This window comes from Aricia agestis, chromosome 1, assembly GCF_905147365.1.
Source record: "Aricia agestis chromosome 1, ilAriAges1.1, whole genome shotgun sequence".
Taxonomy (NCBI): domain Eukaryota; kingdom Metazoa; phylum Arthropoda; class Insecta; order Lepidoptera; family Lycaenidae; genus Aricia; species Aricia agestis.
The window spans coordinates 11079892-11095712 of record NC_056406.1 but is presented as its reverse complement, the minus strand read 5'-3'; the positions used below and the strand labels follow the sequence as shown (position 1 = coordinate 11095712).

At 36.9% G+C, this 15821-nt stretch overlaps 3 protein-coding genes across 3 annotated transcripts; 2 read left to right on the top strand and 1 right to left on the bottom strand.

The window, feature by feature from the left end:
• Positions 1-106: 106 nt before the first annotated feature.
• LOC121731605 lies at positions 107-1509 on the top strand. The gene is made up of 4 exons (XM_042121120.1): positions 107-178; positions 496-692; positions 1194-1335; positions 1450-1509. Exons 1-4 carry the CDS (start codon positions 107-109, stop codon positions 1507-1509), a joined length of 471 nt encoding a protein of 156 aa, XP_041977054.1.
• A 22-nt stretch (positions 1510-1531) lies between these two features.
• On the bottom strand, positions 1532-8698 carry LOC121732110 (importin subunit alpha-4). The gene is made up of 6 exons (XM_042121943.1): positions 8429-8698; positions 7648-8346; positions 6114-6356; positions 4029-4301; positions 3238-3414; positions 1532-2690 (listed from the first exon to the last, which is right to left on the bottom strand). Exons 1-6 carry the CDS (start codon positions 8489-8491, stop codon positions 2595-2597), a joined length of 1551 nt encoding a protein of 516 aa, XP_041977877.1. The 5' UTR covers positions 8492-8698; the 3' UTR covers positions 1532-2594.
• A 499-nt stretch (positions 8699-9197) lies between these two features.
• Positions 9198-14564, top strand: LOC121732201. The gene is made up of 5 exons (XM_042122042.1): positions 9198-9401; positions 9567-9761; positions 10418-10628; positions 10845-11075; positions 13995-14564. The coding sequence occupies exons 1-5, from the start codon at positions 9315-9317 to the stop codon at positions 14120-14122; spliced, it is 852 nt and encodes a 283-aa protein (XP_041977976.1). The 5' UTR covers positions 9198-9314; the 3' UTR covers positions 14123-14564.
• Positions 14565-15821: the final 1257 nt, after the last annotated feature.

Genomic DNA, 15821 nt, shown 5'->3' with positions numbered 1-15821 from the left:
TAAGGCGCCATAGAAACCCTATTGATTATAACAAACTTGTATACCAAACAAACCATTATCTTCTTGTAACAGGGTAATTTTTTAATACAAAGTAAAATTAATAAAAATGCTTTCTAAACGAGATAAGTTTTTGGTCCAACCATGGGAACAACGACGATTTAATGATCATAGATCAAAAGTAAGTAACTTTGTTGTTAATATGTAACTTTAGTTAATTGATGTTACAGTTGTTACTTGAACAGTTAACTCGTTTACATTTTAGACAATGTTGAAGGTAGCCGGTATAGGGGTACAATGTACATCCTAAGACCTAATGTTACTCAACGATTCAATTTCACCATCAAAGAGCACTTGCTAAAATAAAAATATTTATTGAAAATACAACCAATGGTTAGAACATTGTAAACAGAACAGATGTAGGCAAAAAGTATACTTAAATTTTCTGTAACTTTTATTTTATAGCTTATTTTCGTAAACAAAACACGTCTTCTGCAGGTAGCTTCAGCGTTGCCAGCAATCGACGATTGCGTGCCACCAGCGAGGCCGCACGTTGCACTGAAACTGAAGAAACTTAGAAAAGAACTCGACCGAAAGGCCAAAATAGAAAGCGATAACTTTTTCCTCCTACAACGTCTTCACGCCATCATGAAAGTCAATAGACTGGACAACCATTGGACCAAGCCTTTACCGAAGTAATAACTATAGAAGTTATGCTATTGCACTCGGTACTTTAGAAGTAGTAATGTTTTTCTTCTCAATCTATTACCCCATAGAGTGGGGTTTGTTGTTCTGTTGTTCCCAAAGTGATAATGTGCATAGGAATTTTCGTAATTTTTCGGCAACGGTCGTATTTCCCGAGCGTCGGAAGACGGCTGTTTTATCAAGAAAAACAGCGCTTTGCAGCGACGTGGAGGCGTCTGACGTTGCTTGGACGTTACCATGGTAACGCCGCGATGGCTTCCCAAGAGTTGTAGCCACTGACCTCCATTATACAAGTACGCTGGAGGTCAGTGGTTATAGCACTTGACGGACCGGCGACAGCGGACAGCCACCGGCTATATGATATTTACTTCTATTTGCTTTGAACAAGGTTCAAAATGCAAGGGGCTCTTGAGAATTGTTCACACAAAGTAATTTAGAAGTTCGTTCCTTGTGCTAGCATAGCACAAGGCGTAAAATAATTTTGTTTTTAGTTTTCAACAACACAAAGTGGGCCAATTCTTTAATGTTGAGACGCTAAACAGGAAACTGATGATACGGTCAACCAATACGTCACCGGATGACTCATATTACAACACGACCAACAAGTGCTACGCGTGTGAATATAAGAAAATGGTAAGAAATGTCTCAGAACCAAAAAGTATTTTAAATTTGCTTATTTTCATTCCTTCCTTCCAATGGACTGAACTTCGAGGTGAAAATAAACTTAATAATATTCCTTATTTTCAGATACACAACCGCATTGGAGAACCAGACGCATTACCACCGTTAAGACTTAAACTAAAGTGAATGTGTGTGAAATAAAAGATACTAATATTGGACAGAATTTATTGATATAGATACAAATGGGTTTTTATGTCAGAACATAATCTTATCCGTGTGCCGTCGGGTTCTGACGACTGTCGTTTTAGTTATAAATGAAAACATAAATACTATGTTATATAAAAGCATCGATCGTTAAGCAGAGCGCGTGCCAATGCACTTATATTAAAGCTATCCACTTGTCCATCGTTTTCCCAATATTAATAAGAAATCGAAAATCCGAGATGAAAATATTTTCAAACATCACAATAGTCTTATCACGACAAGGCAAACCCTCCCTGAACCGACGAACGCCATAACAATTACTTATCACAAAATGCTCAATACAACTAACGTTCGTTGATCCATTGGCCTACATTATGCGTAAATCGACGCGAGCTGCCCTAGTCTCGAAAACTATGATATTCCTATTTTTGCTCGACCGAGAAAATGTCAATTCTTATGACGTCATAATTTAGTAATTTGTACAAACGATACATTCTTAGTAAGATTCCTTCTTCCCTTAGCTTGTGACTAAGTTTCGTGAGCATACAAAAGAGTACTAAGAATGCATTTAAAAACTTTATATTTCAAGGCAATACAATAAATACATCCGATACTGTATTTCCGATTGAACCGCCGAAAGTATATATAAGATCATATTTAAAATACAATTGTTAAATTTATAAATTACAACAAATATTAACAAGACCACGAGAAAACAAATTTTAACTTTTCATAATAAAAAAAATTTGAGAGCAAAGTCATATTGCATTCGTTTGTAAACCTCTCGGTCCGGCGCAATAAGTACTTACAAATATTTATACAAGTTCGCACACTTTTCAGTGTTGGAAGTGCGGCGAGTAATGTGCCCACATGCGACTCAGATTCTATCGTATACTGAGGTATACGCATATTCAAATTCTATTACCCAGGTGTCCAATACATCGGGTTCGACTCTACATTCATAGTTTCCCAGACGGCAACGAAGCCCCATAGGGCATCATGGGCCCGGGGTACCTCAGGGGGTTGATTGGCCCAAAATGCCCTGTGGGACTACACAACCAGGGTGCTCAGAAACGGAAAGGCTGGTGCGGGCCCGCGGGGGGCGGCGCCTCGAACTGGAAGGAGGCGTCTGCGGCGGCCGGCACTAACGTCGCGTCTTCCTCCTGAAAATAACAAGTTTTTTTTTTATTAGAAAAGTTTTTGATGGCTAACACTATCCGGCATAACACTATCAGACAATAAACCTTCTCTCTCACTATGGATAGCAGATATTTTTGTCTATATTTAGTGAACAATGTCACTCAATAGTATACTTTTTATTTAATAAAATCATTAGAAAGTTCTTTAAAGCAAAAACAAAATTTGCAATGAACTTAACAATATAGAATAGATCTCTATTTTTTCCTATACAAATTATTTATCTGTGGTCACCGCTGTTGGTTTTAAATTTAGTAAATCTTATAAATGTATACTCTACTTTATTATAAAATTTTTAAAAGGACACCCTAATAAACGAAAATAAAATAAAATAGAATACCAGCCCTGTTACGACAAAACAATGCAACCCGGGTAACATCATTTTGTAACAAGTCCCTTAAGACATGCTTTGAGCTAAAAAGTTTTTTGCAAGTTCATTTTTTGCAAGTTCACGTATTACAGGTTACAGGATTTTGTCCTAACAGGGCCGATACAATCTAAAATAATAATTACCTCATCAGCAAAGTATTGCTCAATAATATCATAGGCCATTTTGTATATCTCCACTTTCTCATGGCTCTGTAGGGCTTCAATCTTGTCTATTCCCCTGCACTCCTCGATCATGTTGGCTACCTGTTCTGCGTCATCTCCAGCCATCTTTAACATGTTGCTCAGTCCATCTAATACAACCTGAAAAAAATATATGACATCATAAAAAAAATTCTGGATAGTAGAATTATTTATTACATATTTCTGCAAAACCATTTCTGGCACAAATAAATGATTTGACACAAAATATTATATTATAGGTTTACCAGGATCTGATAGCAAATTTTGATGGCAGATTTATAAAAAATATCCTTGATCATTGGATTTTTTTATATTTGCATGTTTTACACACAGAATCAGCCGCTATAAAAAAGGATCAAAATGTTTTATTCCGATTACCCTGGTATTGCTAGTCAATTTCTTTCTCATTTTTTGCCATCAGATTCTAATAGACCTATTACCTCTCGAATACCGGAATGTCAAAATTCTATTGAGCCTCAAATACCGAGTTCTATGGCGCCATTTTTAATTTTTTTTCAAGTTTTGCGAAATTGCTCTAATCAGCAACAAATTTAGTGCATTATTTTTGTAGCCAACAGCTTCATACTCTTTAAAACAATGCATAGAACAAACGAAATTAAATCTTATAAGATGGTGGTACACGGGTATTTTTAGGGGTGGCTCGATATGGTGTCAGTGGGGTTCAAGAGGTTAAGTAACTTCTAACATCCGACAAGTAAAGTTCCTGTACTTACATTGATAACTTGTGTGTCCTTGCATGCTAACAAATTACAGAAAGGTGGGATGACACCACACTGGATCAGGGCTGCGACTTGTTCCTTTGTTCCGCTGATGCTCAAATTTGATACTGCCCAAGCCGCTTCCTTCTGGGTTTGGAACTCTCCCTTGCTCAGATTCTGTACAATTAGTGGAAGAAGGCCGGCGTCGATAACAGCTTGAACTTGCTGCTTATTGCCAGCTGTGATGTTTGATAAGAACCATACTGCTTCTTTGCAAATTTTCTCTTTCTGTAAAACAATGATAAATGGTTTAAATTAAGCCTAAAAACACTTAGACCCAGTTTCATCAAGCAATGTTAAATAAATAACGGCTTGTTAAATCAGTTAACGGCCTGTTAGAGCTATTGAGTGTTCCACCATACACTAATGTCATGTCAAATCACCTAACACGGTGTTAAATTTTAATTCCTGCTGGAGAGGTCCGTTAAATATATAACAGGCCGTTATAATAGTCAAAACAACAATTTTTTAAAGACAATATCCAATATCAATAAAAGAATCTGTTTTGACTTTTGAGTGTTGCCGCCATGTTTCGCCACATCCTTACATATTATTTATTATTTTTCATGTTATGCATAATTATTTATTTTCATTTTGTCAAAAATTCAGCCCTCGGATTTTCCTTGACATTGCAAATACACTGACTTGTATCAAAATTGCCAAGCCGAAATAAGTAAATAAAAGTTTGTATCATGATTCATGTTTTCAGCTTTGACAGATCATAATTATTAACCTGGTAAACTAGAAAGAATTATTGTAGTGTAACAAATGTATGCGATCAGTGATATTTTAATTTGGTCGCATTATCTGGACCAGACGACGTATTATACGAATAAGGTGAAAATGACACATTGAAGCCAACATGTCGTATTAAACTTGTACATTGCAATTTCGTCGCCTTATAACAAGAACGAACGAATTGAATGTTATTCATTCGTTGTTCACTTAACATTGCATTTACTAATCCGCTGTTAAATTTTTACTGTGGGACATAAGTATTTTAACAGTCTGTTTAATTTTCCAAGGTCCGTTAAGTAATGCCTTGTTAGGATTTAACTAACAGAGGTTGGTGAAATTGGGTCTTAAACTTGTAAAATTTTAATACAACATTAATGCAAACTACATAAATTTCTCTCTAATGAATTAATGTTAGCATGGTTAGTTATCCCATCAAGCCCCATAAGCTCACCGGTGAGTGAGACACAATAGAATAACAATTATAGAATCCACGATCGAAGGATTACACTGCACTTGTAACATAGCAAGTAGCAAATAATTAATTCTTCTTTAGAAACAAATCTTGTTAATCGAGAATTAAATGCTTTGTTTGCTATCATTATATGTTCATTAAACATTCCGCACCTTAATATGGTTCCTTTCTTTCTAACAATGTAGAATTTCTTGGCAAGTATTGTTATTTTGCTACATTGCCAAAATCCATTAAATTCAAATATTCTAATTAGTAGCTGCTATTTCAGTTTGCAAATATAAACAAGTAAACAATCAAATATTTAGTAAACATTTAATTTTTTTGGTACTATAAAAAGTATGTGTTAACAACAATTTTTAAGTGTCTAAACACACTAGGCCGAAGTTACGCGGCGTAAATTCCGCATGATTACGTCCGCAATGTCAAATGCATATAAAATACGGACGGAACGCGACGGAATAGTGTATCATCGGTAATTTAAAACTAGCTATTTGAACGAGCTTTGCTCGGTATTCGATAAAACACAAATTAAATGACATTTTCTAAAAATGATTCCTAGCTAGATCGATTTATGGCCCCCGAAACCCCTATATACTAAATTTCATGAAAATCGTTGGAGCCGATTCCGAGATTCCAATTATATATTTATATATATACAAGAATTGCTCGTTTAAAGATATAAGATACATTGCGGGCGTAATCATGCGGAATTTACGCCGCGTAACTTCGGCCTAGTGTGTTTAGACACTTACAGATAAAACAACATTTCTTTGGCAAAGTGAAGTAAGTAACTGAGATAAGAAATGTATGAATTACAATTTATAACTTACTTGATGTGTTAGCAGTTTGGGGAAGTGTGATAGAGCATCACAGTTTAGCACAACTTGAGTTTGTTCATCGGTACCAGTTACTATGTTGCCAACGGCTCTGAGTGCTGCGGTCTGCGCCTTTACTTCCTTATGTGAGAGGAGTGGTATGAGTTTTGGCACAATGCCAGAATCAATTACCATTTGAATCTGATCATTACCTCCGTCGGTCAGATAGCTTATAGCCCAAACTGTGTCTACTAGAATCTGTAAAAAAAACCCTTTAAACAAAAGCCTCAAGGATCATAGTATAATAATTATATTTTCTATTGACATTAATATCTTGTTTCATCATTACTGGTTTGTTTTTATGTAAAGTTTTTGTGTATCTGGAAGTAAAATCACTGATAAGAGCAGTTTTGATGATTCACCATTTGTTTATCACCTTGTGCTAGGTGAATGTACTCTCCACCGAGATTGACTCAAGTTTAAGATGACTAAATATATTTTTATGCCATTTTATAATCTTTAAAAACAATACTAAATACCTTTTGGAAGGATTAAATAAATATTACTTTTACAGACAGGTGCAATAGGGAATATGCGATATTTTTATTTATTTTAAAGAACTCCATGAAAAATAGACCACAAGTATATTAAATAATCGGCCAAGTGCGAGTCGCCCTCGCGCACGAAGGGTTCCGTACCGTTATAACGGTACAAAACCCTTTGCTCTATAGAGCAAAAATAGGCCAAAAATTGGGTTTTTTGTATGGGAGCCCCTGTTAAATTTTTATTTTATTTAAATATTATTATTATTTATTAAAGTTCACATATAATTAAGGCTTTTGTGAAAATTTCAAGTGCCTACCTGTTGTCATCATTGATACCAAGCAAAAAATGTTTGAAAAATCACGTTTCTTGTATGGGAGCCCCCCTTAAATATTTAATTTATTTTGTTTTTAGTATTTGTTGTTATAGCGGCAACAGAAATACATAATCTGTGAAAATTTCAACTCTCTAGCTATTACCATTCTTGAGTTAAAGCCTGGAGACAGACGGACAGACATCAAAGTCTCAGTAATAGGGTCCCGTTTTTACCCTTTGGCGCCAAAACTACAATTTAAATTTTGGCGCTAGAACGGATCCATAGTCTGTATGATGTCACTAATGTTTGACCATTATTGACAATGACCCTGAACGTACCTCTCAAAAAGTTGTCATACCCCGCGTTCCATTTAGCTTTAAAACCGATTAAAACGCTCAAAATAGGAGGCATTTTTATAAAAATAATACATATTTTATAAAATATTAACCTTGCAATGCAAAATACCCCTTCTTTTATATATTTTTTTAACATTTTAATAGCAAAATTTTCATAAATATTATATTTGCATGTTCCCTATTATTTTGTACTACCAAATTTAAACTTGAGTCAACTACCATGAGCAACTCATCTAATTAGTGACTAAGAAATGCAATCGGACTCAACATACATTAATAATTAGGAACTTATAATATCTAGTTTATGAAAGTTGGAGAATTAACTTATACTTACATTCATATCTGAATGAGTGATGAGAGCATTGAGAGCAGGTAAAATTTCTTGAATCGTTTTAACCGGAGGTGGAGGATCCTTGCTCCTGCACAAGTTCACGATGACCCAAGTGACATTACGTAGGAAGGTTATTGGTATTTCTGGCTTAATAAAGCTAAGAAGGGGCTTGACGACTCCCAGCTCCACTACAAAGTCCCGAAGAACTGGACCATCACCGATGATATTACCGAGGGCCCACACAGACTGTTCACAAACATTTTCGTGTGGGGACATGAGCAGTTGCAAGAATAAAGGCACCGCTCCGGCGTGGACGACCTTGTTGGTCTGTGCCGACGTCCCCGAGGCGATGTTCGTGAGAGCCCACGCCGCCTCAAACTGTAACGTCGGGTTGTCCGCTCTCGAAAGGCACTGAACGAGAATAGGAAGGATTCCAGTTTGTATCAGTTCATCTATGGGGGGGTTCTTCTCGGATGACAATAGTTTCCTACACTGCTGAACTGCCGCCAACTGCACTTCGGGGTTCTCGACGTTGGCTGCGTTCCTGACCAATTCCTGTAAATTTGTTGATGCCAATGTCCTCTCGATCTCGTCCTCGTCGGTGGAGTAACTGATAGGCACATTTCGACGTTTTTGTAGCGTTTCTTCCCTTTTATTCTTCCTTAGTTCAACTGTCACTTCGTTCCTCCGTCTGCGCATTTCCTAAAAAAGTATCAATAACATTAGCAAAGTGTACAGATTTGTTCTTATACCACATAATAGATACGTAATTCGATTTACTTACATCGACATCTTTGCCTGTGTTCTTGAAAACATGCATGCGGTTTTTCGATGGATCAGTCGCCATTTTATGTGTTCGTGGTCGTGATGGGTTAGACTTTATACGTAATACACTAATAAAGAAATATTTAACTCAAAACTTTGTAGAAAATAACTAATCGAACATGTTTTTAAAGACACTAGTTTCTTTGCTTTTTCTTTATCCTCCTTGCAGAATATTCCACAAAACGAACGAAACCGTCCGTTGCCCTCGGTCTTCGTAATTTTTTTAATTCCATAGACGAATTTTCTAGAGATACGTCAAATGACTATAGATAAGAATTTTTTTCTTAAAATTGTAAATAGCACACAAGTGTTATTAGTTCTCTAGTTTCTTTCTTCATAAACTTTCATAAATTCATACTATGAATTATGATTTTCCTTGTTTTTGTCAATTTCTGCTTAAGTTTTGCATAAGAAGAAACACATATTTTTGTCTCTTTATTATCCTCGCCGCACAAATCATTACATCAGTGATCAGAATTCAGATTGATTATTCAATATACAGTATCGTATAATATTCTATGGTTATCGTTTATTATAAAATCTAATAGTATTATTTATATTATGTTTTCACAAATATAAGTTATCATTATTATCAAAAATTCAAAAGTCAAAAATTTGCAAATAATATAGAATATAGTTAATAACTTTTATATAAAACTAAAAGGTTTTCAAGCCCTGCGATTTTTTTCTAATGGCAATATTATATTCACCGGAAGCCGGAAGTTATCGATTATTTCTTATCGATTCTGAATTTTCAGCAAATAGCAACTGGAAAGTGGAATATAAAGTAGTTGTGTTCATTGAAATAAATCGTATTTGATAGTGTATTTACGAATTTCATAATCATGACTGTAATAACAAAAAGTAATTTATCTGCTAAGAAGCTTGATATTGTCCGAGTGCCGCTTGGTGACGAACAAAATTATGATGAAGTGCGTAGTAATATTTATTTTTATAAAATAATTAATACTTTATTAAAATTACATTTATCCAATATTTATGTAATTGACAACAGATTCAATATCAGTTTTATAAAAATTCCAGCAATTTTTTTACAGAAATGCAAAAAAATACCTAATAGTATTATTATTTTTCAGGATAAAGTGGAGGTGCAAGAATTTATTGGGGCTAGGCAAGCTTCAAAAGCCTTCGTTTGTCTGTCGTTTGGCTTCATGATGTTAATTCTGTCTTTGACCACGGGTCTTTTGTTATATCGCCAATACAGGCCTCTGAACAGAGTCCACCGATTCACCGGGTACTGTACTGTTGCTTATCCAGTAAGCTTCAAAGAGGTAAGATTAAATTGTTACATTTACTTTTAAGTATTATTATTTAAGTTAACAAAATAGAAAAAAAAATACACTGAATTAAATAATCCTCAAAATACATTTTTTTTATAGTAAGAACTTAATAAAAATGTATATATCTTATTTTTATTTATTTATTAAAACACACAGTCATATCTACTTTTTTAGAAAGACCCAATACAGCAGATAGAGGAACTAAAATATATACACAATTTTAACATAAATTAACTTTTTTTTAACATAATAAGTAATAACTATATAATATATAAAGCAAATTGGTGCGCGCGCGTAACACCAGCAACAGCTGGCGCTGCGCGTACTCATTTATAACACACAACACAATAACAGCTGTTTTTGGTCCTAAATAAATAAACAGTTTCTAGAAGCAGGATTATGGACCTGTTAGTTACTTAAATAAGTATGTAGCGAGTGCAACCTCCCTACGTACTTCGAGTTTGTAATAGCCTGTCATGCCTAGCAAAAACAAGGATTTTTTTCCATTATTATATAATATACCGGTATACCTATTCTATATTATACTTTTTATTAAATGTTGTTGTTGTTGTTAACTAAGTAATATGGTAAGGGAACACATACTTTCAAATTAATTTATGTAATCCTTTAAACTTTCATAATTCAAGGAACCCATGGTGGGGAGCTTCCGAGTGGTGCCAATTCACTCCGAAAATAATTTCCAAATTGTAAGCACTCTCAATGATAACCAGCAAAATGATGATCTGGAAAACTCTCTACACGAGGAGTTGGACATTGAAGACTCCGTGGAGAAAATTGAAGTTTATGATAATGGACACAGTGTTAACTTCATCCATGATTTCAATGCCAATCAAACTGGTAAGGACATCACAGTTAGAAGTAGTTAGAAGTAAAAACCTGAGCTTTCTCTCATAATGTAATTGGACTTTTACATTCCTCTTAAGGCATTACTAACTAGTAACTACTATCTAGTAACTGGCTCTAAACCATTGCACCATGAGGACCTTAAAGACTTTTAAGTACTTTGTAATATTGATCATTATACAGTTTTCATTATATTTGTTTGTTTATTAGGTATAGTAGATGCTGACCGTTGCTTTGTTATGGATTTGGAGCCGGATGTAGTGTTGGGACCCTCCGTGTTTGCCGCTGGACTGACTCGGGGCGATGAGTTCGACGTGTCTCGTGTCCGCAGCTCTCTCCGTGCGGTGCTCCCTGTAATCCAGAGTCTGTTCTCTGCTAGCGTCACTGCTGCTTGTGAAACCCGTCCAATATACAGACTTGTTCGTGAAGAGGAAACTCTGAGTAAGTAATTGTTAATTAAAAAATATATTATAATCATTATATAGCCAATTACCGTCTAATTAGCCTAATATCACACCTCTACAAAACTTTAATAAAAGTAATACTAAATCGTATTGACCATAAATTAGACATACAGCAGCCACCAGAACAAGCCGGATTCCGTCACAATTTTTCTACCACAGACCACCAGCAGACCATTAACCAACTCCTCGAAAAGTACTTGGAATTCAACAAGCCTCTATACCTAGCCTTTGTTGATTACACCAAAGCCTTTGACAGCATTAAACACCTTGCTATATTTAATTTGCTTTATAATCAAAATATAGATCCAACATACATAGAACTCCTCTGAATCATTTATGCCAATAGCACCGCTGATATAAAACTTAATACTACCGCGACCGGTCCTAAGTTCCGAGTATTCAAGGGTGTCAAACAGGGTGACCCGCTCTCTCCCAAACTCTTTACTTGTGTGCTTGAAGTCTTCAGAAAACTGATAGATCCTTGGGCGGCGAAGGACATTGAAGTTAGCGGAAAACGGCTAGCAAACCTCCGTTTTGCTGACGACATTGTCCTGTTCGCTTCCACAGCCTTTGAGTTATAAACAATGCTCCAAGACCTGAGCACTGCAAGCCTCGAGGTGGGACTAACAATGAATAGGTCCAAAACAATGACCAATAGCATCGAGGTAGACAAGCAAGAAATGCAATATGTCAACGAGTACATCTACTTGGGCCAGCTAGTTTCTTTTGAAAATAGACAAGGGAAGAAAGTCGATCGTCGAATCGAAAACGCCTGTAAGAGCTACTGGTCCATGAAGACGCTGATGAAGGGAAATTTACTGATCTCCCTGAAGCGCAGACTCGTCGACATGTGCGTACTGCCTGTCCTAACCTACAGTGCACAAACTTGGTCATTGACCGATTCACAAAAGTCCCAGCTCGGGGTTGAGAGAGAGCAATGGAGCGCAGTTTGTTAGGAGGACAAAATAAGGAATACCACACTGCGCTCCAAAACAGGTATCAAGGATGTAGGTGTCAAGGCTACCAAGCTGAAGTGGGATTGGGCGGGTCACGTTGGCCGTATGCATTCCGACCGCTGGGCAAGGATTTCAACAGAGCGGGCACCCGAAGACGGACGCCGCCGCCGAGGCTATCCAGGCTGGCCAGCGGTGGCGCAGGAGAGAGACAGATGGAAATCTTTGGGGGAGGCCTTTGCCCAGCAGTGGGTCAATGGCAATGTTAATTGTAGGTCACTAGTTATGTCTGATACAGGTGCTGACCGGGCACGGCTGTTTTGGTCGGTACCTGTGTGAGATAGTGAGGAGAGAGAATGACACTAGGTGTCATCATTGTGGAGACGAAAGGGACACGGCCGAACACACTGTTATGGTCTGTCCCTCATGGACAGGACAGCGTGTGGCCCTCGTGGCCGCAATTGGACGGGACCTCTCGCTACCAGCTATCATTCGTGCAATGGTGAGTAGCGAGACCGCGTGGACGGCAGTTAACACCTTCGCCCAGGAGGTTATGGCTGCTAAGGAGGAGGCCGAACGCAGCAGGGAAAGGGAGGCGGTCGACCCCTCGAGACGGCTAAGGCGGAGACGTGTGCGACGCCAGCACAATGATCCACCCTAGTCTGGGTACTCGTGGTGGCGGCGTGGGGACGCCGTCATCAAATTGGAGATTGGGTCACGATGCACAAAACGCTCCGTGCATCGTGACACCAGAGAAGACGGGCCCAAGCAAGCCCCAAGTGGGGCCTCTGTCGGCCTGCGGGGCGAGAAGCGCCCCCAAATGAGTGTGGTCTGACAAAGGTCGGACGGCCACTGACGGAGTTGCGGTAGGTGTGTCGTGCCCGTGGCTTCGTCTTGGGTGGCGAGTGGAGCGTCGCAGAGTTTTAGTGGGTAGGGTCGCGGCACATACCATCTTCGCCGCGATGAGCCCCACATATCCGCAGCGGGAGTCCCCATCCCCTGCGTCGAATGCGTTAATGCATTTCTCTGCGTGAAAAAAAAAGGTCACTAATTATAGGTGAATAGTAGACTGTACAGTCGCGATAGTCTCGAAGCTTTTGAAGAAAGGTCGCCAGAGATCGGGAGAAATATTTCAGTAAAAAACAAGGACTAAAAAGATTGATATAATCAGGAGGAGAATTTTAACCAACGGATTATTATATTCATAAATAAAATAATATGTACATACAATGTACTATCAGAGTAGTCGATTCCTAGGCACATCCGCCATCTGTAATTCTATCACCGTAATTTAGTTAAGTCAAACCCTGTCGACCGATCATAGCTAGTATTGAATTGACATAAGCCGACCAAATGAAGTAGGTCTTTCAACTGCCTAGGAATCGATTTCCTCGATGGTAAATACATGATAAAAAAGCAAAGGTTGGGGGGTCGTAAAATATTTTTCATACCAGAGTGTCACGTCATAAAAAAAAGTTTAAAAACACTGCTGTAGAGCTGTACATTGACCCTAATGGCGCATTTTCACTGGTCGATAGGGTCCGCATGCGGGGTGCGGGAGATCATGCCACGACCAATAGACATGCGCCATTCGTTGTCATAGACTCCCCGTATGCTGTATACCGTACGAGTTAACGACTAATGAAAATACGCCCTAAAAAAAAGTAGCTTTAAGGGAAAGCTACTTTTAATTAGCTCTAAAAATGCTTTTCATTAAGGTCAGTCCAATATTCTCTGGGCTTTTTCTTGGAAACAAACAACTTTCCTCTTTGGTATTATTATAATTATTATAAATTTGATAAGGCAAACCACTATGGTAACAAATATGGTTACCTTGTAAATGAGCAACTTGTTTGTTTTCCTTAATTAATATTATTAATGAACCAATTTATAAATTTGTTTCCAGGTAAAATTACTAATCTTGTAATTAATATTATTTACAGTCCGTAAGCGTTCAGCTGAAGACCCTCCTCATGACTTCATCCACTTCTCCGGCAAGCACGTCCAGGAGATTAAAATCCAGAACCTGGAGGAAATTCTCAACTATGAAAATCAGAACAAAACTGTCTAAGCCCTAAACGGGAGAAGACATTAGGTTAGGTATAAATGTTTGAATCTATAATAATAAGTAAATACTCAAACATTGTATTCCATATGAGTATATCATAATGGAACTTTGTGTTAGATATCATTGATCTCTCAATTCCCTTCAATATTTCAGTTATAATCATTCTCTTATCTGTATAACTCAATTTCATTCCTTAATTGGTTAATTACTCCAAAAATCATATTATTGTTATTTACTTGAGTTTCGTTAAAAACTTTGTGAAATGGCTATCTGGATCTTTGGTATGTAATTTAATTAAATTTAATTACAGTTACTGTTTAGGTGAGACAGTACTAGTACTACTACTAGTCTACTACTAGTCTGAGTTAAATAAAAAAAATATTTTAGGAAAAAATATGAATCCATGTTTCTATCACATTAATGATGTTTATGAAAAGCACAAAAATAGAAATATCTATTAATCCCCAGTACACGGAACTAACTTTTTTCTGATACATACAAATTTACCACTTTGTGAGTGCCTTGTTTACGATTAGTCCGACAAACTTTTCTATGCGAAAAATTTCGGCGCTGCTGCGTTTTCGAATGCTTGACTCCTGGAATTGTCGATATGACGTCACCATGGCTCCTCGTACATACAACTTTATTTTTTTGGAATTTGTTTAATAAAGTTAATTTAAAAACTGTGGTCAACTTGTCCGACAAGAATCATGCAGCGTTTAGGGTGTCCGACACTCCAAAGATGTCGCTATGACGTCACTATGACTCTTCGTAGTCACTAGTCATCACAATCACTAGTCATTTACCCTAATTTATTTTAAATCGAAAACTACTAAATTTAAAGTTGCATGTACGGGGAGACATAATGACGTCACATCAACATTTTTGGGCTGCTGGAAACTCCAATATGCAGAGTGATTCTTGTCGGACAAGTTGACCACAGTTTTTACATTAACTTTATTAAACAAATTTGAGAAAATTAAAATTGTATGTACGAAGAGCCATAGTGACGTCATAGCGACATCTTTGGAGTGTCGGACTGTCCATACGCAGCGTGATTCTTATCGGACAAGTTGACCGTAGTTTTTAAATTAACTTTATTAAACAAATTTGAAAAAAATAAAGTTGTATGTACGAAGGGTCATAGTGACGTCATAGCGACATCTTTGGAGTGTCGGACACCCCAAACGCTGCGAGATTCTTGTCGGACAAGTTGACCACAGTTTTTAAATTAACTTTATTAAACAAATTCCAAAAAATGAAAGTTGTATGTACGAGGAGCCATGGTGACGACAATTCCAGGAGTCAAGCATTCGAAAACGCAGCAGCGTCGAAATTTTTCGCATAGAAAAGTTTGTCGGACTCATCGTAAACAAGGCACTCACGAAGTGGTAAATTTGTATGTATCAGAAAAAAGTTAGTTCCGTGTACTGGGGACTATATAGTATTAAATATAATTTTTACAATTGACATTCCCTATCAAAATTTAAATTACTAGGTAATTTCTTGCTTTAATTTTCATCTCATGTAATGTTAAATTGTTAGTGCCATTATGTTGCATTTAGGTGAAGTGTCCTCTTTAAATATGTAAGAATTGAAGATTGCTGTTAGTGTAAAGTATTGATGCTGTATAAGGTATTGAAAATTTAATTAACGTATTGAAAATTCCAAAGATTTTTTAAAAATAAGTTTTTAAAAGTAT